This window comes from Grammomys surdaster, unplaced genomic scaffold (assembly GCF_004785775.1).
Source record: "Grammomys surdaster isolate TR1022 unplaced genomic scaffold, NIH_TR_1.0 138, whole genome shotgun sequence".
Classification (NCBI taxonomy): Eukaryota; Metazoa; Chordata; class Mammalia; order Rodentia; family Muridae; genus Grammomys; species Grammomys surdaster.
In genome coordinates, this window is record NW_021604596.1 from 9,112,969 (window position 1) to 9,136,888 (window position 23,920).

The following is a 23,920-nucleotide window of genomic DNA, read 5'->3' on the forward strand; positions in this document are numbered from 1 at the left end:
CACCATATTCTCATGGTCTGTGTTGACTGTGTAGCTGTTGGTTCTCCCTTCAACAATGCTATTTCGCTCAGATTTCATCTGTGGTTCTGAAGTTTATCTGTGGTGGATCTAAAGGTTCTGTTGAACTTAAAATTCATCATGCTTCTTCAGACACATGCTTTGTGCTAGGGCTTGATTAGCCAGTATTGCTGGAAACTGACCAGGCAGTTCTCTGCCTTTAGCTCTGTCTCTCTTTAGCTAGCTGAGCTGCATCTCAACATAGTGATCTTAAGATCATCGAAAATAATGTTTGCATCCTGGTATTTCCTAAAATGAATGTTCTCAAGCAACAGGTTAAATGCTGTAAAACTTCAAATGTAGCCTGAGAAGTCACACAGCATCACTGTCATAGAAGTCCATCAGTTATAAGAGTGACAGGACCAGAATCATTAAAGAGGAGCTGCATAATCATAGCAGAGAGTGGCTAGAATCTGTAAATAGCAGTATTGACATCTCAGTAATATGTGGTCTTCTAATCCATGAAGATAGATAGCCTTCCTTTGGAATTCTTTCATCTGTATTTTATAGTTTTTGATATATAAGTAATTTTTCCCTCTTTGGTTGAGGTTATCCCTAAAATGTGTGTGTGTGTGTGTGTGTGTGTGTGTGTGTGTGTGTCTGTGTGTCTGTGTGTCTGTGTGTGTCTGTGTGTGTCTGTGTGTGTCTGTGTGTGTCTGTGTGTGAATGAAAAGGCTTTCTTAACATCTTTTCTTTGGTTGTTCATTATATAATGATGTGCATAGAAGTGTGTTTTTTTAAAGATGTTTACTTCTTTTTAAGATTTATTTATTTATGTATATGAGTGCTTTATTTGCATGTATGCCTGTATGACAGAAGAGGGCGTCAGATCCCATTATAGATGGTTGTAAGCCATCCCTTGAAAACCTAAAGTTCTGTCCTCCAATCCCGTAGCTCTCTAGATGACCAGTTACATAGACACAGCAGGCCTTTAACAGTGGCCTGTGGTAACCTGGAGCAGGAAGAACCTTTAAAAATTTCAACCAGCTGTCCCCCAAGTTCCTACACAAAAAAAGTAGTGCCTTTCAACACTTTTCCTACCCACGTCAGGCTGCCCTTGCAGTCCTGCTTCTTATCAAACACTTCTTGAGTAATGCAAACACACTTTGTAAGAACAAAATTTAACTGTTTAAAGAAGTAAAACTAAAATAGAGAAAATAAAGTGCGTAGAAGCAATTATAAATAAAGGAGAAAGTTAAGAAAAGTGGGGACGTGGGGCGGACAAGCTAGCTTAGTAGGTAAAGATGCTTGTCTCACAAGCCTAAAACCTGAGTTTGACCTCCTAGCACCCCATACAGGTGGAAGGAAAAAACCCAGTGCCACAAAGTTGGCCTCTGATTTCCATAAGTTACTGTAGCACATGTACCCCTACACACACGCACACACACAATAATAATACCTTTAAAGCTGGACATTATGGGGCAGATATTTGTAACTTTGTCATCTGAAGAGTTCTGGGTTCCATATTTTTATAATAAAAAAAAAGCTGAAAACCAACTTTTTAATAAAGATGGTATTTTTAGCACAGGTAAGACTTATATGACGGCCAATTTTAAACTTTTGATGTAAAGTGTGAAGAAGTCATTTCCTTGCCTTCCCCATAATTTGCAAGGCTGCTTCTCTCACTAGTGAATACCAGAAACAGTGTGGCTCTTAGAAAAAGCTTTTTACCACAGCAGGTGGGGGACATTGGCTGGCCAGACAGAAGTCAAAAAAGGGCCCCTGCAGGGCCTTCTCTTAGTTACAAAAGATCTGAATGATGGTCTGAAACTCCATTTTATAAGTACATGGAAACTCAGCCAATGACCTGCTAAAAAATCTGAAATTTGCTGTGTCTGAGTCAAATGAAAGTGCTGTTATTTCATTAGTGGTAGTGTTTTCAGACCGTCCGGTCTGCTTTATTCAGCTGCTTGTCTATCGCTCCTGTATCCTTTATATGTTAATCCTAGAGCTTTTGAAGAAAAACGCCAAAAACAAGAGGAAAGAGAATATCAAATTAGAGAACAGATCCTGCAGCAGAGGAAACAAAAGTTCGAAGAAGTTACTGAAAAATTTCAGCGTGCCCATGTTCCTGTTTCTCAGAGAAGGAGAGCAGGTACCTTCATTTCTGGAACAATTCTAAGAACAAAAATGGGAGTTGTAATCAAATTTAAATCAAGTAAACAATGAAATTATACATTTTTAAAAAAGTAGAAACAGCCTGGTGTGCTGTGTGAGTAGCAAGTATTTTATCCAAATGAAAAATAGAAATTTTTATTTAAATTGAATTTGGAGAATATTGTGACTCCATTGGTAAATTCTCTATTCACTCACAAGTTTCTTTCAACTTTATGCTAGCTCACAATGTTTTGGTTTTTTTAAATCAATTTTGTAAGTAACTTAACAGAAAATTTAGCAGTTGGGTTCAGGAAATTAGTGGCACAGTCCTGGCATTTTACTCATGGTTTGCTTCAAATTTTTATTTGAGAGATTAGCAAACAAAAAGTCTACAAAGTAATACAATCCAATAGTCTAAGATCCACAACCTATTTAGAATTTAAATGTAATTGGACCAAGGAGATGGCTGCATGGATAAAGAAAGCTTTTGTGAGGCATGAGGCTAGAGTCTGCATGCCTAGAACCAACCACTTAAAAGTCAGGCGGCCACGCCAGCAGCCTGTACTCACAGCACTCAGGAAGCACAGGCAGGGGATCCCTAGGGCAAGCTGCTAGCTAGTCTTGGTAAGCTTTGGGTTCAATTGAGAGACCCTGTCTGAATAAACAAAGTGGAGTGCGATTGAAGCAGACATCCAACATCAACCTCCAACCTCCATTCACACCCACACACTTCAGCACACCCGTACACCTGCACTCACACACTTGAGCATGCATACACACATGCATATTAAATTTAACATGTTAAATTTATTGATATTAAATATTTATTTAAATAATTATTTTTATATATTTAAAAATAATTTTAAGTGTGAAAATGATTGATGCTTTCATATCACATCTACATTTTTAGCAAGGCAGAAATTACAATATGTCAAAGGTCACTAAAAAAAGAGAGCTGACAGTACCATTGTGTACCCAGCTATCATATGCTGTATTGTATTATACTGTCTCCAGTTATACTGAACTACAGAAATATGTAATTGTACTCTTAATACTAAAAACTACAACCTAAATTGGATAAGAATTTAAACAGTATCATTGGCACAATAGCAGAATGTGTAACTACTGGGAAAACATAGGAAAGAATGCTAAACCTATGTCAAGATGTTAGGTCATTGTTTCTAGAAAAATAACATTCATGACTCTTGAATCAGTATCTTACCAGGCAAAGAGAACAATAAAGGGTAGCCCAGATAGAAGGAACAGCTCATACAAATGAAATCTATCTTTCAATGTATCTGAAGCATAAGTTAGGGTGGTAAGAAGAGAAAAATATTAACTTGAAACTAAAAAAAGGTAAGCTGGAGCCAACACCTGAAAAAATATGTATGCCATACTAAAAAAGCTCATCTCTAGACAAAATGCCATTTTCTAACTGGAAAGTAAGTCATTTCTGTGTCAGTAAGGAATCTTAATATAAACAGGAGCTACAAAGAACACTGACATAATCAAAAGACACCAAAACATGTTAGGGATTTTTTTTCTCTCTCATAGAATGAGTCCTAAAGTCGGGGTCAAAAGCTGGTTGCGTGGTTGTAAAGTTTCAGAACAAAGACTCTGCTTTCGTTCAGCTACCAATTTCTAGACAGTTTCTATCTTTACTCTTGTAAAAATGGTAGCTGCTAGATCACCAACTATGAGATTGGTGTTCTAGACAGAAAAAAAAGAGGAAAATATGAAGTTATGTCAATGAATCCCCCTTAGCAGAGGCCTTCTTCATGTGTTTTTATCTGTTTGGCTCTATTTGTAAGGAAAGCTGGAACTTTCTTAATGTTGGGTATGTTTCTACTCCTAACAATATTTTCTTACTAAGAAAAGGAAGTGGATATCAGAGGGGTCTCTCACATTGAGATATGCTTATAAGAAGGGTAGCTATAGTAACAACATGGAATGTGGAAGAAAGCAGAAATATACCGAAGTTAAAAGGCTAGAAGGAGCTTCATGTGGTCTGTGAGTTGAATCTTGGGTATTTCTAGGCTAATATCCAATAATCAGTGAATGAATACCATGTGTGTTCTTTTGTGATTGGGTTACCTCACTCAGGATATTTTCCAGTTCCATCGATTTACCTAAGAATTTCTCAAATTCATTGTTTTTAATAGCTGAGTAATACTCCATTTTGCAAATGTACCACGTTTTTTGTATCCATTCCTCTGTTGAAGGACGACATCTAGGTTCTTTCCAGCTTCTGGCTATTATAAATAAGGCTGCTATGAACATAGTGGAGCATATGTCCTTGTTATATGTTCGAGCATCTTCTGGGCATATGCCTAGGAGTGGTATAGCTGGGTCCTCAGGTAATGCTATGTCCAATTTTCTGAGGAACCGCCAGACTGATTTCCAAAGTGGTTGCACCATCTTGCAATCCCACCAACAATGGAGAAGTGTTCCTCTTTCTCCAAATCCTCGCACTTCAGTCCTTCTTAGAAGGAATAACAAAATACTCAAGGGAGCAAATATGGAGACAAAGTGTGGGACAGAAACTGAAGGATGGGGCCATCTGGAGACCGTTCCACCTGGGTATCCATCTCATGTGCAGTCACCAAAAGTAGACGCTGATGTGGATGTCAGGAAGTGCATGCTGACAGGAGCCTGATATAGCTGTGTCCTTAGAGGTCTACCATAGTTTGACATATTCAGAGGTGGATACTCATAGCTAACCATTGAACTGATCAAGGGGTTCCCATGGAGGAGTTAGAGTGAAGACTGAAGGAGCTGAAAGGGTTTGTGGCCCCATGAGGAGAGCAACAATACCAACCAACCAGAGCTCCCAGGGTCTAAACCACCAGCCTGGGAGCACTTAGGGAGGGATCCATGGCTCCAGCTGTATACGTAAGAGGTCCTGTCAGGTATAGATGGGAGAGGAGATCCTTGGTCCCATGAAAGCTGGATGCCGTGTGCGGGGGATTTCGAGGATGGGGTGGTGGGAGTGAGGGGGTAGGTAGGGGCACATCCACAGAGAAGCAAGAGAAGGGGCGATGGGATAGGGGGTTCCTGTGTGGGGGGGAATGAGGTAAGGAGATAACATCTGAAATGTAAATAAAATATCCATTTTTTAAAAAAGGCTAGGAGGAGACTTAATGTTGGGAAGAGGTGTTAAATTTTTCAGTTAACCTGTAACTGTATATAGACATAAGAGGTAATCTGTTCAGATATCTGTCAGGATTATTAAATGTAGGAGAAGAAAAGCTACAAGGAAAATAGTACCTTGGAAACTTGGCAGAGAGCACTACATATAATATCCATTAATAAATAGCAATATGCTGCTAGATATGGTAGTATACTAGCAAATTTTTATTATATGTTATTAATTTATTTTGATATTTCAGACATGTATATAATAATATATTATTATCATATTCACCTCCATTACCCTCTCTTGTGTCTAGAGTTCAAGTTTGAATTAACTCCTGTGTAATAATATACCGGCTCTGTTTAAACATTTTGGAAAAGAGTACAGACAATAGAATAGTGGGGAAGTAATTGACAGTGTTTTAAAGTAAAAGGTTCTTGTTTAAGTGTTAGGTTTCCATGAAGAGTTAGAGCTAGAAAATCATCTGGTCTACCTCTAGGCTTGGAGAACTATGTATAGAATTTGATGAGTGGAACATAATGTTTCCATATGCAACGGATACAAGACCGTGAGGGGAACATTAGAAGTAAGGAAAAGAGAATATGTTGATTACCAAAGTGCACATTTGAAGGCTTTCAAAGTGGATGTATACAGAAAGCAAGATGGATGAGAGTTTTACTGAGCAATATAGGGTAGTGTCTGTATAGCATATGACTCTGAGGACATCACTTGCCTTCTTCTTACCTTAGCTTCTCAGCTGTAAAATTCAAACAGCACCTGTGTCAGACAAGATGAGCATACTGGAAAAGTGCTTAAAATAATCTCTGTAACTGATCATATTAGTTGATTTTTAAAATGTGAATTTATTCATGTGAATTTGTCATAAAATTTTGAGACAATGAGATCAAATATAAAGGAGTGTGTGTGTGTGTGTGTGTGTGTGTGTGTGTGTGTGTCTACACATTTTTCAAAGTTTCATATTTTCAAATAAATTTTGTCATAGAATTGACGATAAAAATCTCAAAGTAGGGAACTTCCGGTCTGGGCCCGAGCATAGAGCAGGTCACAGGCGGCAGCTCCATACCCAACCCCAGAAAACCGAGAGAAAGAGGGACTCCCAGGAGCTTTAACTCAGGCAGCATCCCAGGTTAAAATGAATCACCCGTGAAGGCTACTGTTAGAAGTTCTAATCCAGATGCTGGCCTCCAAATTTACACTACTCAGACCTTTGAAGGGCCACTGACAAGAACATCAAACAGCTAGAGATTGACATCACTAATCTGAAGAAATCTCTCGTTTCACTGTCTGAAGAGGCCTCCAAAAATCACAAAGATCCTTATTGGACTTGATTTACTCTATTACAATAGACAAGGCTGTGTATAGCTCTTGACTGTGTACAGCCCTTAAAGAAGGTTGCCTTTACATAGACAAGACAAGGAGGGTTAAAGAGAGCATGAAATAGGTCAGTGAAGGCCCTAAGAAAAATCAGAGAGAAAAAGAGACAGATGAATGCTGGTATAAGAATTGGTTTTCAGCCTCTCCAAGGTTGTCAACCCTATTTCCTCCCATCTTGGGATCATTATTTGGGTTCTTTTTGCTTTTTTCTGCTGCTCCCTGGCCCTCAAATAGGCAGACTAACTCTGTGATACAACAGACAAATAATTTGGTAGCAAAACCTATTCAGATACATTATCATAAGTTAGCTATGGAGGACCACGAGACTCAAGATGAGGTTGTTACTTTATACAGGGTGTTTCCAAAAACCATCTCCACCCAACCTAAAAGGGGGGACTTCTGCCCCTAGACCAAGCAGAGTGGGGCCACCCAGAATCCCCTCTGACAGGCTATCTGAATTCTTGCTTAGGCTGCAAGGCTAAGCACTGCAAGGGAATATAAATAAAAGATAAAAATATCTCTCTGGGTTTCCTGATGGACAAGCCTGACTGCATAGGGGATGATGTCAAAAGTATCCCCTCTCCAGGAAAAAGACATCGGGACGGGTATGGCCCTCATGCCTTACTGGACAACGACAGGGGGACAGGAGCCATTACAAGGTCCCCTTCCAATACTGGAGGTCAGGCCTCTATCCCCGCCTTCACAAGTTTAGAATTGCCATAGCCCTTCTATACTTAGAGAAGGGAGGAGATGGCAGGGGCAGCCCTGCTTACACACTGAAGGCCTAAAATCAGCCATAGGCCTAAAATCAGCAATAGGCCTGTCATACATGTATACTAACACCAAGTCTTGGGTCTCAGTGGAAAAACACTGAAACAGATGGCTATAAGTTAATGTCAACAGGCAGCTTTTGTGGAAATTTACCAGCCTGAGTAGTCATAGACCTTGTAAATAGGTAGCCTTGGCAGATAATACCAACTGAGATAAGGACAAGTGAATCATAGGTAGAGTCATAGTGACCTGTCCCCTGAACCTTCACCCAGCCGATACCCTGTCCTGAAAGATATCTGTACTCTCCCTGAACACCCACACTCCAGTGTCATTCCCTTCCCCACATCCTGCCTTTCTGTGTTTATAACCCCTGTGTGAATGAATTATGATTTCAGAAAAAATAAATTATATTAAATAAAATCTCAAAGTAACAGGTGTTTAATGACTTACATGTCAAATTTAAAATATTTATTCTAGTGTAAATATATTCCATAAGAGCTTTGAAATATTTTATTTTAAGTAAAATTATATATCAAGAAACCACTGTTGATAGAATGGTTCGTTATTGGTTTTTTTCTTCGTTTGTTTTTTACTGTTCTGTTAGTTTTTCAAAATCCAGCTCCTCCGTTAGAAGAAGCCCTGAAACAAATTCAAGAATCCAACTTAAAATCAGAAGTAAACATTCCTCTTTCCCACAGGACAGCAACAAACTGGCGGTGAGTAATTTATTATAACTGCATTAATGTTAGACTGTTATCTCTTTTGTATAATAATCAAGTGGCTTTATGCTTGCTGAATTTGTCATCTTTTTCATTGGTTACATCTTATCTTTGTTTTAAAATTTGTTTAGGTTTTTTGTTTTTTTCATAAATTAAGTATTAAGTCAAAGTTGTAATTTGGTGTCTTATACTCTAGTAGTACAAATACTGCCAATAGTGAATCATTTTCTATGAAAAGCATCAATACTGTTTCAATATATTGATGTTTACTGTCTATATTAAAGAGATACAATTGTTTAAATTGTATTTTGTTTAAAAAAATAATGTTGTAGTTGTAGTGGTATTTTTTTTCTTCACTCAGAATTCTGTTGTTGTTGTCTCAATAAAAAGTACACTTTTATTTCTGGTTCCTCCAGCATTTCCTAACTAAAGCATATAAAAGGAACAGCATGGACTAGGCAGTCATTAGGTTTCCTCTAGCAAATGTATTTTTCATTTTTTCCAAATATTTTTTATGTTATTACATGCAGAGAACTAGATGAAGCATTGGAAAGCAGTGTGGAACAGACTGTTAAAAATGCAATCCCTAGGGGCTGGAGAGATGGCTCAGTGGTTAAGAGCACTAGTTACTCTTCCAGAGGACCTAGGTTCAACTCCCAGCACTATATGGCAGCTAACAACTGTCTGTAACTCTAGTTCCTGGGGATCTGATGCCCTCTTACAAATATATATGCAGGCAAAACACCAGTGCATGTGATATAAAAATAAATTATTTTTTAATTAAAATATATGTATAATCCATAGTATATAACCTTAAAGAGAAGTAGAATGGCGTTGTGTAAAGTACTGAGACTGTGGGTGTAGCTCAGTGGAGAGCATTTGTTTCACCTGTGTAAGGCCCGGGATGGAGCACCAGCACCATGCAAAATACATAGATTTACATCAAATGAGTAGTAATAATCAGAATACTTACTTGTAGGAAGTTGTTAATGTTTCAGGCTGTAAATTTTGTTAATAATTTACCTATTCAAAATATTATTTCATTTTTAGAATTTCTCTTGATTAGAGCTAAAACATAATTTAATCCTTTCAGTATTCATTAGAAAAGAACTACTCTTTATTTTGAAGAATCTCATTTTAAAAAGAATGCTTCAGCCAAGCTTTGAAGAAAATATGAGTTAATCAGAACAAATGGCGCTGTAGACAGAATGGTGAGCACACGTGACAAAGCAATGATATATTCAGGGTAAAGTGTAGTTGAATCCACTGGCACAGTAACTCGGTGGAAAATGCTTAGCATGCACCAGACCCAGGCTTGACCTCCCAGAACTTCAGAGAGAGAGAGGGGAGGGGTCAAGAGAAAAAGAAAGACCCATATTTTGAGATAGGAATGGAGGTGCATGTCTTTAATCCCAGAGCTCATGATGTGGAGGCAAGAAGATAAAAATTCAGGACCATTAGGCCCTGTCAAAAACAGCAACAATAATATAGGTGAGTCAGAGAATACAGATGCTAAGAGCTTACCTAGATATGAGATTAGAGAGAGAGGTTTATATTAAGAAATATAAACGTTGGGACCATCAAAGTGGCTTAGCAGGAGCTGGGCAGTGGTGGCGCTCGCCTTTAATCCCAGTACTTGGGAGGCAGAGGCAGGCAGATTTCTGAATTCGAGGCCAGCCTGGTCTACAGAGTAAGTTTCAGGACAGCCAGGGCTACACAGAGAAACTCTGTCTCGAAAAACAAACAAACAACAACAACAAAACCAAAAAATGGCTTAGCAGGTAAATACACCTGCCACCAAGCTTGTCAACCTGTGTTTGATTCCCCAGGACCCCAGTTGGTCAAAGGAGAGAACCAACTTATGTAGCTGAACTCTGAATTCCACACGCATTCTCTAGTATATGTGTATACACACACAAGAAGTACAAAGAAGGGTTTTAAAAGAAATAGAGTATGCACTTATTCCTCAATTTTTAAGAGAATTTTAAACAAATAAAATCTTTAAACATACTATTATAATCATTATAGACTATTATACATTATAAAGAGAGAGTAGATAATGGAGAAAGGAAAAAAGAAAGAAAAAAACAATATTTCATGAAAAAATACATTATAAGTTTGGCATGATAGCATAAAGAAAATAAAAACAGCCAAGGTAAATGTGAGAATATATTGAGTAGAAGTTTGGAGACTTCTCAAAAAAAGTAAAAAATGAACTACCATATAACCTAGCTATTTCACTCCTGGGCATATACCCAGACAACACCATGTACCATCATGGAAATGTTTACACCCCTTGTGTATTGTTCCTTTATTCACTAAAGCAAAGAATTGAAATCAGCTTTGTTGTCTAACAGATGAGTGAATAATGTATATATATATTATATATATATACATATATATATAAATTATATATGTACACACATGTATATGAGATATATGTGATATAGTATATATACATGAGATATGTGTGTGCACATATATATGTATAAGTGTGTATATATATGTATGTATATATATACATATATATGTATATATATATATACACACACACATGAACACTACTCAACTGTAAAGAAAAATGAAGTTAAAAATATACATGGATGTATGTGTACATTATCAAATAAGGTCACACAATCTCAGAAAAAAATAAACCATATGTCCTCTCTCATATGTCTCTCTAGCCAATAATACATGTATATATATAAACAAATATACTGTGGGTAAAGTATAACAAGAAAACAGCTAAATTTAATAAGGTGATAAGAAAGAAGTGAATGCAAGAATGGATATGAGTTATGGAAAAGATATAATAAAACTAATTGTTTTTCTAGTGCTAATTTCATCATGAAAGCTTTGGTTTGATGGTAGATATGTGCATAAAATATTCAGTACTAAAATGTAAATTTTCATGTGAAGCTTCACCATTTCCATTTCAAATGGCAATTCTAATGGATATGTTCATTAAGTTGTATAGACTTAATTAATTTATAGAATCTGATTAATTTTAAAGTTAATGGTGTTTTTTATTTGCAAAGTTTTTACAGTGAACTTCACTAAAAAGGAGAATATGTTGATATTTTAATTTTTTTACGGAAGCTTTTTTAATCAAAAGATAGGAGTCTTCTTATAAATGTTAAATTTTTTTAATCAAAATTGAGACAAAGATGACTAGGAAGAGATAAAGGTTGTGATTTTATTATTACTTTTTTTTTTTTGAGTAGTTTTGTTTCCCAAACCAGATTATAGTTTTGTTCAGTATACTGAACTCTAGTGCTATACATCTTAGAAGAATTCCAGAAATAAGGGAGAATACCATAGATGTAAGTAAACTCTCTGAGGGTAGAAACTGACCTGAAGCTATACAAATGAGTAAGATAGTCATCAAAAACAAGCACTTCTTGCAGTTAAGCAATCATTCAGAATGTCATGTAGTAAAAGTCATGACAGTATCCTTGGATAGGAACATCCTTCAGGGAAGGCCACAAAGTATTTGAAAGTTAGTCTTTGCTGAGTTCATAGCTCCTACAAATGACAGCACCACTGTAGAACAATGCAGACACAGTGGATGAACCATTCCCAAAGAACCAACTTAGAAAGGTACCCCCAATACTCATCTAGCCCAGTGAGAAAGATAAAAAGATAACATTAACCCTTTACAGACATATACAAATATAGACAATATCACAGTCAGTTTACACAAGATTCAATGAGGAGTTCTGGTAGAGTAGGAAGAGGGTCTCCAAATTCAAAACTTCAAAAAGGCTGGCCTCAAGAGTGAGCCTGAAAAGGGGCAACCAGGGAGCTATAAAAAGATGATAGCTAGAAAACAAAAGCCATTAAAGACAGTGGTCACATTTCTATTTTTACAGTAATTGGCTAAGTAAGTAGTTGATCATAAGCCAAGCACCACATTGAAGTGAAGCATGCTAGAAATGCGTTAAGAACCAAAGTAAGAGACATGAAGGCAGTATGACTTTAGAATATTATGGAAAAGCTTGTCTGGACAAAAGATAGCACATAGTAGCCAAGGCAGTTGAGTTCATAGGGAATTTTGACTTTACAACTTCTAAACTACTTAGCATTTTTATACAGAGACCTTTCACTTTCCATGGGTTTTTTTCTGTGTTCAATTAGTATTTTGTGCTGATCAGATATTCTCCATTTTAAAAATACTTCTTTTGTATAGTGAATGAAAGCATGGTTGTTTTTCTTGCTCACCAATGTGCAGTTGTTTACAATCTTAGAAGGGTTAAACTGTCAAAATAATTTCAATTCTTCTGAGGCATTATGTTATTATTTTAGCAAATCTATACTAAAATAACTAAGTATTATATATTGTGTTTCTGAGAAATAATCTTCATTCTGTATCAAAATACCTAGTTTTTGTGTTTCTATAATATACTTTGTGTCTTTATGATCGCCTGTGTATATGTACATATGTAGCATAAGTCGTCATTTGAAAAGCAAATATCTATAATCTATGAGAGGAAATACTATGGTTAACTAATAAACAGTTGAATTGTTCTCCCCAAATAGCTGACAGTGTTAAATATTATATATTAAGCATTTTATAGACTATAAATATCATATATATATATGTATGAAATTTTAGACTATTAGTGATCACTTATTGGCTTTTTGTAAATAAATTCATTGCAAGTGTTTATACAAAAATTAATAAACTATTATCATGTTAGAAATACATTTCAGTGGAATATAAACCTAAAGTGGGTTCAGAAATAAAGTGATGCCAAGAAGCAGTTCCTGAGAAGCAGATCAGAGCAGGGGTTGTGGTGCTGGGGACTGAGTGGCCTTTGTGCAGGCTCTACCATGTAGCCATAGCCTCAGCCGAAGAGGTGGTTCTAACATAGAAAATGCTAGTTGTAAATTAAGATATTTTAAGATACTAATGTTATAATCTAAAACAGAAATTTGTTTAGAAAAGTGGAGACTAATACTTAAGCCTCAATTTAAATATAAGAATCAGTTTTAGGAACTACTTCAGGTAATAATGAGATATAAAAATATTAATAAGGTACTAACTTTTAAAATCTCAGAAATAATCAACCTTTCATCACAAACAATTTATCACAAAGCTAATCTGTTTGGCATTTCTGGTCGATAAACCCTCTAACAAAATGATTTTGTTAGATATCTATCTCCAATATCCATGTATTTGTGATGAGATGGTCCTTCTGAACCACTAATACCCTGAGATGTCTGCCTTTGATCCTCACACTAGTTGTTTAAACTAGATGTTCTAGCCCAAATCTGTGCATCAGACTTGGAAAGGAAAGGACAGGTGAACTTGAATCATCCATGTACATGTTTCAGTCAGTCAGGGTGAGGGATGTGGCTGACCAATGGAAGATCAAGCAGGAACCCCAAAGAATAAAGTCAGTCAACACTCTCCAGGCAGCCCAGTAAGAGTTCTTAAAATCTTAATGAGGTTCTTTCTACTTGCCTATCCAAATACTTTCCCACCTATGCAGATCCATTCCTGTTTGTCCAGCTGTCTCCAATCCTGATCCCTACTTCTCTGGCCAGCTGTCTGCCTCACGGGCCCCATTGCTATCCCATCATCCCGAAAGTCTTCCTAGCTATCCAGTTTTTCCTACCTCCAAGACCTGTGTCCTTCCATCTGTCCCCTCTACACTTCCAAAGACCTTTGTACAAGCCCCATTACTCTCTTATCCTATCAGATACCTCCCTCACCCTCCAACCCCAGTTACTTCTAGCTTTTCTAACAATTTCCCTAATCTACCAGACCCTATTCCTTCTGGGCCACCTATCCTTCGACCTCCCCCATCCCGAAGTTCTCCCAACATTCCTGATCCTGACTCACAGAACAGATTATTTTATAAAACTTTCAGACCCAAACAGTTCCTTGCAACACAGCATTCTACCCAAGCAACTCTAATGCCTGCGCTTATCCGCAGGTCCCTTCCAGCTCGGCTAGTTGTTTCTCCAACCCCCTTGGAGACTCTTCCTGTTTTGAAGCCTTCTAGTTTATCCAGGCATCCAGCTCAACCAGCCCCACCCATCTCTTGTATCACTCCTTTGCCTGAACCTTCTTCTAGGTTTGATGCTTGTCAGTCAGTTCAGAAATCTGTTCCACAAGCCACAACATTGTCAAATCAGTGCCAGGCCTTTGTAGATCATCTGCCTGCCTTGATTCTCTCCCACCCACCTCCCTGTCATTCTCCATCCTCTTCTTTGCCATCGTCACCTTCTACTTCCTCATCCTCTCCATCCTTGGGAGCAGTCTCTTCCTCTTCATCTATATGTTCTTCTCCTTCTCCTCCTCCTTCCACCTCCCCTCCCTTACCTGTTTCATCTATCCCTCTTTTACCCTCTCCCTTGAATTCATCTCCCTCTCCCTGTTTGTCTCCAGCTTATCTGGCTTTTCCCTCTCCAGTGCCTCCTCCTTCCTCCTCTTTTATGATTTCTTCTTCCTTTCCTCCCATGCGTCACTCTATCTCGGTCTCTACTTCCCCATCTCCTTTGATTCCTATCCATCCCTTCAATCCTCCTCACTGGGGGAAGAAAGTAGAGAAGAGGAGAGAAGAAAGTGGAGTAGAGAAGAAAGGAATAGAGAAGAAAAAGTTGAGAGACGACAACTTTAAAGGTAAATAAATTCAGTTTATTAGACATTCGTAGATTTAGCTCCTATTTTGTTTGGGAAGGGTGACTAAAGGGGAAAGATGATGTAAAAGTAGAAAAGTGTTTAAAAAAAAAAACTCGACAAACATGCCATCACTGTTCAAGAACATGTACTAAATACCTTCTCACTAGCCCTGATCTCCTGGTGATAAGAAGGGCATAATTGGGAATGTAGTAATCATTGACCTCAACAATTCTGGCCTGTCTAAATAAAGACATATATGGGTATTGGAGATAGTTATATGTCACATGTGGCAATATGCCACCTTCAAAATGTTTATCCTGATTTAATTGAAAATAACTGAGTTGGTAATAAATGTCCTTGGGATTCATGCAACTGGCCTTAGTACAGGACTCATTTTCTGTATCCTTCATCATCATCTTAATCTTGGAGGAATTAGATTTTTCACTTAGTGTATATACTAAAATGTAACAAACTATGAGTTTACAAGAAGCACAAAAGAGTCTAATAGAAGAGGTGCCCTGAGTTTCCAGACAGTACAACATTGTTAAAAAAGGTAATGTCCTGATTGGACACACTAAAAGTAGATGACATTGAAGACACTCCTTCTGTAGCATAAAAAAAAATATATGTGCTTGTATTTCTGATTATATTCCTGAAACAAACTAAAAATAATGGCTTATGTTCACGATTGAGGAAGAGCCACACTCTCATATAGGGAGAACATTCATACCTACCCTGACAAAGCAGCATTCATAATTTCTATCTGCTTGAATCTCAGCCAACTCTTTCAAGGATGTAGAAATACCCAGTAGCCATGACACCAAGAACAAAAGCTAGTAAATATTAAAATATATATCTAGAGAAAGGAAAACTGGCTGCAAAGTCACAGAATTTCTACCCTAGCCCAAGTGATTAAAAAACTAGAATATAGTGATCAAAGTCATGAATGAATGAGCATCCTTATGTGCTGCTCTTCTTTACTGGCACTCTGGTCTCATTGCCTTGAAGTCCCATTATAATATATCTATATATTCCTCCAATATCCTTATATGAAATTATCTAGACACATGCACATAGTACACAATTGTGTCATTTATATACTTACAGAAATAAGTTAATTTCAATTAAATGAACTAAATCTTTTCATATCTTGTTCACAGAGCTATAGATTCTACCTTGCGTTCAACGTTGTCAAAAAATGATCATAAACATCAAAAACATCTCGTACGCAGAATTAACCATAATAAAGAAATGAAGGAAAACAACATAGCAAACCTAGCTACTAGCAAAAATGTGTTCCAGCTTAAACTGGAGGAGACACAGAAACTCCTAGAGAATCAACATTTAAGCGATTTGCAAGTATGAACTATAACTATTTTACTAGTGTTTTAATCTATAGTAATAATTCTGCCCTATTTCTCAGTGTTCGTCAAAAGGAGGCCAAAAAAACAAAACAAAAACTGCAGATAAGTCAGCACAACTTCATCACAGGTGCTAAAAGAAAACTTGGGGGTTTTTCCTGACCTTTTCCCATTTTTCTTTCTGCTTCTTCTTTTTCCATCTATTTAAAAAATATATATGCTGTGTGAATGTTATTTTCTTACAAGTATAGAGGTGTTTGAAGGTATAGTGTAATATAAGTATTCTTATTTGAGATTATATTATAAAAAATGACCTAAAAATTATAATGCATATGGATATTAGGTTATTAATAAAAAGAATAGCAAGTGTTCTTTACTACTGAGCCATCTCTCCAGCCCCTAAAACCGATAGTTTGTGAACCTAAATCCACATACTTCAATAAGAAAATGTAAAATGAGTTTAAGACCACTCCATGAATCTCATTCAACCTGCTGGTTCAATTCCCAAATGAGATCCATGAGTGGATTTTGTCTGTATTTTGTTTTGACACAGGATCTAATTTAGCCCAGACTGGCCTCAAACTCACTATTTAACCAAGGCTATCTTTGAACTTGTGATCTTCCCTAGTGTATTGATTTAAATGAAGATCTTCATCTCTTCCATAAAGCAAGAGTTGAAAACCTTACTCCAGTCCTTTATAAAAAGAATATATTTCCTACCAACAGAAAGTTCACATTAGCGTCATAAAAGTTCATTCTCTTTTCTTTCTTTTTTCTTTTTTTTTATTTCTTCTTTATTGTTTGAGACTTTAATAAGTACTCATAATCTTGTCTTTCTAATTCTTCCCCTGTTCCTGACAACCACCACTTTTCTTTCCCAACCTGGTGTGCTTTGTTGTTTAAACCCACTAACTGCACTTAGTGCAGCCTATGTGGGCATCTGTGTAAAATAACCAACTGGGCTCTGGGTAGCCTCTCCAGGATCACCACAGTCTCCGCATGAAAGGCGGGAGGATTCATGAAGACACATTCTAGCCAGAGAGCTACTGGTGTTCAATGGCTGCTGTGTCAAAGAACTTTTTAAGAGTCTCTTTAAGTCTAATGAAAGTTTCAGGAAGAATATATAATTTAGAAACAAGTATTTTTCAGAATTAATTTAGTATTTAGAAACTTCATACCCTAAGTGGAATAGCAGTTATTTCTAAGTAATTCTGGTGGCCAGAAGTTGAAATGAAAGAAAGTATTATGATTTTGTTATTTTTTTTTACTTTTTGCCATGAGGTGTGCTGATTACATTATACCTATATTGTTTACAGTCACACTATTTTCTATGTCAAGGAGAATTAAACTCAGTAATAATACTGTTAGTCTACAGCACAAAACAGTGTTGTTTTTTTTTTCTCCCTCAGAAATTTTGTGATGAAGTTAATCAGATAACCAATTCTGAAACTCTCTCAAGTATAGACAGTCTTGAGGCTGGCGAGCGTGAAGGAATCTACATCACCCTCAGTATGGAGCCTTCCATGCCAATCCCGCAGAACTCTGCGCCCCTCAAGTCAGCAAATCTACAGTCAGCTCATTTCAACTGCTCTGATGAAGATAAACTGTCATTCTCTAAAACTCAGCATATAAACAATTGGCTTACAAACTTAGATGCTCAGAATACTCAGCCTGTTGCATCTTTTTCAGATATTTTAATTAAATCTAATGTTCTGCCCTCATGGGAATGTTTGAATAGTAAAGAACAAAATCCACCTGCTTTGAGCAGAGCAGTTGGAAGAACCACAAGCACTACTAGTGACCCAGTGGTCTTTGTGTGCAGTCCGTCTGTAGTTGCACTAGATAGAAAAGGAGAAAGCACTGCTGAAAGTAATGCTGTGAGAACAGGTGCTCCCATTGATGGAGCGTTCCAAAGACAGCGGCCCCTGCGAACTGAGAGCCCAGCATTTAGAGTTGGTCGAGCCTGGACTACCCCAGAATCTCTAACCCAGGAAGCAGCTTCGTTTTCCATCCAAGAGACACCTTCCAAGTTAACTTGGGAAAGCAGAACTGCTTCAATTCCTGCTTCTTCTGTACTAGTTTTGTCACCTAATTCACAGTCAGGTGGGCCTTTAGCAGAGAACAACACACAAATAAAAGAAGTTGACCCCGTGCAGTGTTCTGATAAGTTAGATGAATTGGGAAATGTGAAACATGAAAAGATAAAACATCTCAACTGCAATAAAGAAAAGTCTTTATTTCCAGACAATTTTCAGACCACCTGTGCAGTTGAAAATTCTAATTCAGATGATAGAAAACAAAAAGAAAGTGGCCCATCAGCACCACTATGTAACAACCCTCCTGACTGTGACTTGCCAGACCAGCACAGCATGAAACACAGCGTCCATGAACAAAATGGGGTGCGGCTGCTTAAGAGTATATTAAAGAAAGAATCCAGATATGAACATAATTATTTGAGAACATTAGTTATGAATCAAGGTTTTAAGTTTAGACACCAAAAGGCAGAAACTATTAGAGATAGTATTGAATTAACAAAACAGAAAGCGAAAAGTACAGAAATATCAAAGACTAGTAAAAAACTGCGGTGGTTTGATGAAAGCACTAACATAGAAAATGGTGTAGATGATGGCCACCCAGTGAGGAACAGAGCAGGAATGGCTCCACAGTGGCTACAGCACTGTCACACTAACAGTGGCACCAGCAACCTGGCAAGTTTTCCTGAATGTCCTGTACATTCTGGTGGTGCAAAGAATGCCAAGGCTGATTCTGTCTCAGAAAATGTTACTGATTTAGGAGGATATGAAATGGACAGTGTGCCTTCGAACTCTTCTGTATCTTTAGGCCATAGCTTTGCCAAACAAGCCTGGTCGGCCTGCAAAAGAGAAGAAAGCAAAGCCCCTGTACAAGCTAGTGACTCTAAGACTCATAAGGCTAAGGCTCAGAGAGGAACAAAATTCACTAGAAGAACAGGGTCTTCAAAGGTCCAGAAAGGCCTTGTACAGAACAGAAAACCCACTGTCAGATACCCACAGTCTTCAAGCAAAGCCAATACACTGGCCCAAACTCAGGATAGACCAGTTATGCCTCATTCTTCACCTAAACCACTAACAAACATTAAAAGTGGTAAAAATATGCAAGTGTCTCCATGTCAGTCAGCCATACCTGAACATTCTCAGAATGTTGTGACACAGAGCTGTTTAAGTTCAGCATCTGTGCCTCCAACAGAGTACCATTTGAACCAGGGGACTCAAGAAAGTAGTCTCCCATTCTCAGACACTTGTTCTAACTTCCCTGCTGTGAGCCCAGCTCTACCAAGTCCTTACTCTTCTGAGTGCCAAACCTCAGCAAAAGCCATTTCAAATGGCACAGCTTTCCAGAAAGACGGAGCAGTATATTGTACCCAAAGAAATCCTGTTTTTGAAGAAAGCTACCAGTCTTTGACTCATAGGAATACTGAAGAAGAATCAGTTCTACCATGGAGAAGAAGAATCAATGGACGCCAAAATGAGAGGGCCACTGGTAAGTGTAAAATTTATACCTTCTTTTTTTGACGGGGGTGGGGGATGCAGAGGGCCGATGGTTTTAAGACAGGGTTTCTCTGTATAGTCCTGGGTGTCCTGGAACAGAAGAGGGTGTCAGATCCCCATGCAACTTGAGTTACAGATTCTTGTTAGCCACTAACCATAAGTGCCAGCAAACCCCAGTCCTCTGTAATAAAGACAAGGGCTCTAAACTAATGAGCCATCTCTCCAGCCCTAAGACTTTCATCAATTAGATGAATAAAAACTATATTAGTAGATAGAAAATCAAATGTAAAGAATGTAACCTAAATCTCTTCAGTACTTCTCTACAAAAATCTAGGTTTTAAATTTCTTTGACTGAAACTGTCTCATGATTTAACATTAATTTTGCAATATCTCTAAAAAACTGAATGTATCAAATTAGATAATATAAAATAAATAATGATGGATTTCTTTTTCATTTTCTAAGTCTCTAATCATCAGTGATATTTTAATTCAAATCTCAGTGGCTCTAAATCCTGTATTTCCTTTTTTAACTAAAACCCTATGATAAACAGTTGTTAAGAAAATATGATAAACCAGACTCTATAGTAATCGAGAAAAATAAGAGTTGTTCAAATGGCTTATACATTAAAGGGTGTTATTTTTGTACTATGGGAATTTATTCATTTGCTTCTATTCTGCTGAGATCATTTCTGTCCTCACTACATGGGCCTAAATGTATAGTGGAAACTTCGTTCTTTTAAGATGAGAGAGAGAGAGAGAGAGAACAAGAGAGAGAACAGGAGAGAGAATGAGAGAGAGAGAGAAGAGAGAGAGAATATGAATTTGAAGTGGAGTAGGAAAGAATTGGGAGGGCTGCCATGGCTTCTGTTTTGTCAGTTGAGTGTTAGGAGACTGATTATGGAAGCAAGACTGAAAGCTGTGAACAATGAAGAGAGTCTAAGAAAAACACTGAAAAAGATTAGTAAAATGATTGTGACGTTAGAAGGCCAAGAAGAGCAATATACACTGAAACACATTACATGGGGTCATATTCTAAAGCACAGACTAATTCCTTACAGTGAAATAATTGTGTCTATCCTCATCTGAACATGAACAAAAATTTATAATGAATAAGCCTACTTAGAAGGGCCTCAGGTAAAGGTAAAAGTAACCTCAGGGGCAAAGGATGTCGGCCAAGAGGAACTTAGTGGGAGAGACAGTGGCAGAGTGAGCAGTGTTGCTACTGATGAGTACAACATGCTTTACTAGACAGACAGGTCAGGATCCCATACTAAATACAAAGCTGGGTGGAAATGGCGATTGAAACAAAATTAGAATAATAATCAAAATGTTTTAGGATTTCAAAGGGTCAGACCTAGAAATTTTAATAAAGGTATCTCTTAAATAACATTTAAAATATAAGCCTATGAGAATAATTGACTGTAAAGATTTTAATGACTCCTATAGAGAAGACTAAAAATACCATAAAGAGAAGTGAAAGAAGATCTGAGTGGAGAAGAAAATGCATACATGTTGAGGCCATGTAGTTCCAACAGGCTCTGTGAAAATTGCCAGACTCTAATATTTACATTATTAAATGCACATACCAAGAATAGCTGAGACAATCTCAAGAACAAAGTTTAAAACTTTCATTACTAGATATTGTATCTAAAGTTACAATAATTAGCAGTGTGGCATCTGCAGAATGATATTTATATCGCTTAGAATAAATACAGGCTCACGTAATTAATTTCTTGACTTTTAACAAAGTTGGCAATACATTTCAGGGAAAAGGGGTTCATTTTATTATTCAGTTGGGTTACTATATACAGTCAGTAAAAGTGACCCTTCATTTACTCATATAAAAAAATAAATTCCATGTAAATTATGGATTTAAACTTGAAAAATAAAAAAGCTTTGGACATAATATTTTAGAATAATATGAGCTTTATTTTACTCTATGTAAAAACTATAAACTATTAAGAATGATACTTGTACATTAAAATTGGAGGGGTTTTTTTCATACAAAAAAAATCAACAGGTTGAAATGACACACCACCAGATGGGAAAAGATATTTGTAATGCACTGATCTAGTCAAGACTCATAGGCAAAATGTATAAAAGACTACAATAAATATAAAACTGTAGACCAGTTGTATCAGCCAGGTCTAAGCCAGAGAAGCTGTACCAAGGAAAGAAGTATAAAGAGGTCTGTTGCAAAGCATTGGTTTAAGTTAACATGGTGCTCAGCTAGGAAAATCTAACATTTTGTAGGACAAGTTATAAGAGCAGACTGACTGCACAACAGCTAGCACTAGTATCCACAGTGGTTGAATCAAAGCCCATCATCATTATCTAGATTGTCTACCTCAAAGAAACTCCGTGTACAAAATACTGTCACAGCAGTATTGATAGTGGTCTTTAATTGAACAACTGCAGACTACAGATAGCTCATCAAAAAGATCATCACTGGACTAGGAAGATAACACACCCAGTAAGGAGCTTGATTTGCAAACCTGAGGACCTTTGTTCATGTTCTAGAACCATGTTAATAGAAAATTAAGGTTGGGGGCTGGAGAGATGGCTCAGCAGTTAAGAGCATTGACTGCTCTTCCAGAGGTCCTGAGTTCAAACCCCAGCAACCACATGGTGGCTCACAACCATCCGTAATGAGATTGGATGCCCTCTTCTGGCGTGTCTGAAGACAGCTACAGTGTACTCATAAATAAAATAAATAAATAAATCTTAAAAAAAAAAGAAAAAAAAAAAAGAAAATTAAGGTTGGAGAGATGACTTGTCAGTTAAAAGCACTAGTTGTTCTTATAAAGGACCTGGGCTCAATTCCCAGCACCCACATGGTGGTTCACAAACCTGGAACCCAAGTTCTTGAGGATTCAGTGTCCTTTTCTGACCTCCATGGGCAGCAAGTACACAGGTGATACTTACATGTAGGCAAAACACCAGAAAATAAAATTAATAAATCTAATTTTTTTTAAAAAAGTTGTAACAAGTATGATGTCATATGCTTTTAATCCTTATCTTAGTTAGGATTTTAGTGCTATGAATAGACACCATGACCAAGGCAACTCTTATACGGACATTTAATTGGGGCTGGCTTATAGGTTCAGAGGTTCAGTTCAGTATCATCAAGGTAGGAACATGGCATCATCCGGGCAGGCATGGTACAGGAGGAGCTGGGAGTTCTACATCTTCATCTGAAGGCTGCTAGCAGAATACTGACTTCCAGGCAGCTAAGGTGAGGGTCTTAAGCCCACTCCCACAGTGACAGACCTATTCCAATGAGTCCACACCACCTAGTAGTGCCACTCCCTAGGCCAACCATACACAAACCATCACAATCCTTATGAAGTTATCCTTTGACTTACACACACATACAAAGCCACAAAGCAAAATACTAGAATAAGCTTTTCATAAATAAAAGCCATCAAATGGACAATAAACATACACTTTAATGGACTTTAAGATACAGCTGCATACATCTGAGTAGCTAAAATTAGGCACATTACCAATGGTTGGTAAAGTTTTACATGAACTAAAAATTCTTATATCTACAAAATTTGGGCATATGTATATCCTATGATCCAACAATTCTAGACCAACAAGTTCTATATGTGTATATATCAGTTATATCACAATATATTTTAGGTAACTGTAAATATCATTTTATTTTGAACTATTACATGGTTGTGCTCTCATATTATTAATCATGTTTCAATGCACAGTTTTCAACTGTCTTACCAATTATGCTAGTAAAATATCACCTCATACCTCATAGCAAAGTATACTTTAAGGTAGATTCACTCTTCTACTTTTTTATAATTTCTAAGTTTGTGACATGAAATCTGAAGTAGACACATTGGCATTGCACTGTCAAATTATTTGCATCAACTGTTAAATTATTTGCATCATCTATGGGGATTAACATCGTAAGAATGAGGTCTTGGTTAAATAGTCCCATAAAAAGCACAGGAAAATGATGTGAGAAGCATCCATATACCCACACCTCACCCTAAATACAATGTGAGGCTCACCCGTGTACCCACACCTCACCCTAAATACAATGTGAGGCGCACCCGTGTACCCACACCTCACCCTAAATACAATGTGAGGAGCACCGTGTACCCACACCTCACCCTAAATACAATGTGAGGCGCACCCGTGTACCCACACCTCACCAAATGCTAAGACATCACGAATGAGAACCTGTTCAGGTACTACTTGAGATGCAC

The 23,920-nt window shown here is 37.3% G+C and overlaps 1 protein-coding gene across 2 annotated transcripts in view; it reads left to right on the forward strand.

The window, feature by feature from the left end:
• Cep126 (centrosomal protein 126) overlaps positions 1-23,920 on the forward strand; it is a 51,528-nt gene that overhangs the window by 10,666 nt on the left and 16,942 nt on the right. For both annotated transcript variants that reach the window (XM_028763390.1, XM_028763391.1), the window contains 4 exons: positions 2,007-2,152; positions 8,058-8,169; positions 15,964-16,162; positions 17,574-19,683. In XM_028763390.1, the coding sequence (XP_028619223.1) occupies positions 2,007-2,152; positions 8,058-8,169; positions 15,964-16,162; positions 17,574-19,683 (2,567 nt within the window). The remainder of the gene's footprint in view (positions 1-2,006; positions 2,153-8,057; positions 8,170-15,963; positions 16,163-17,573; positions 19,684-23,920) is intronic.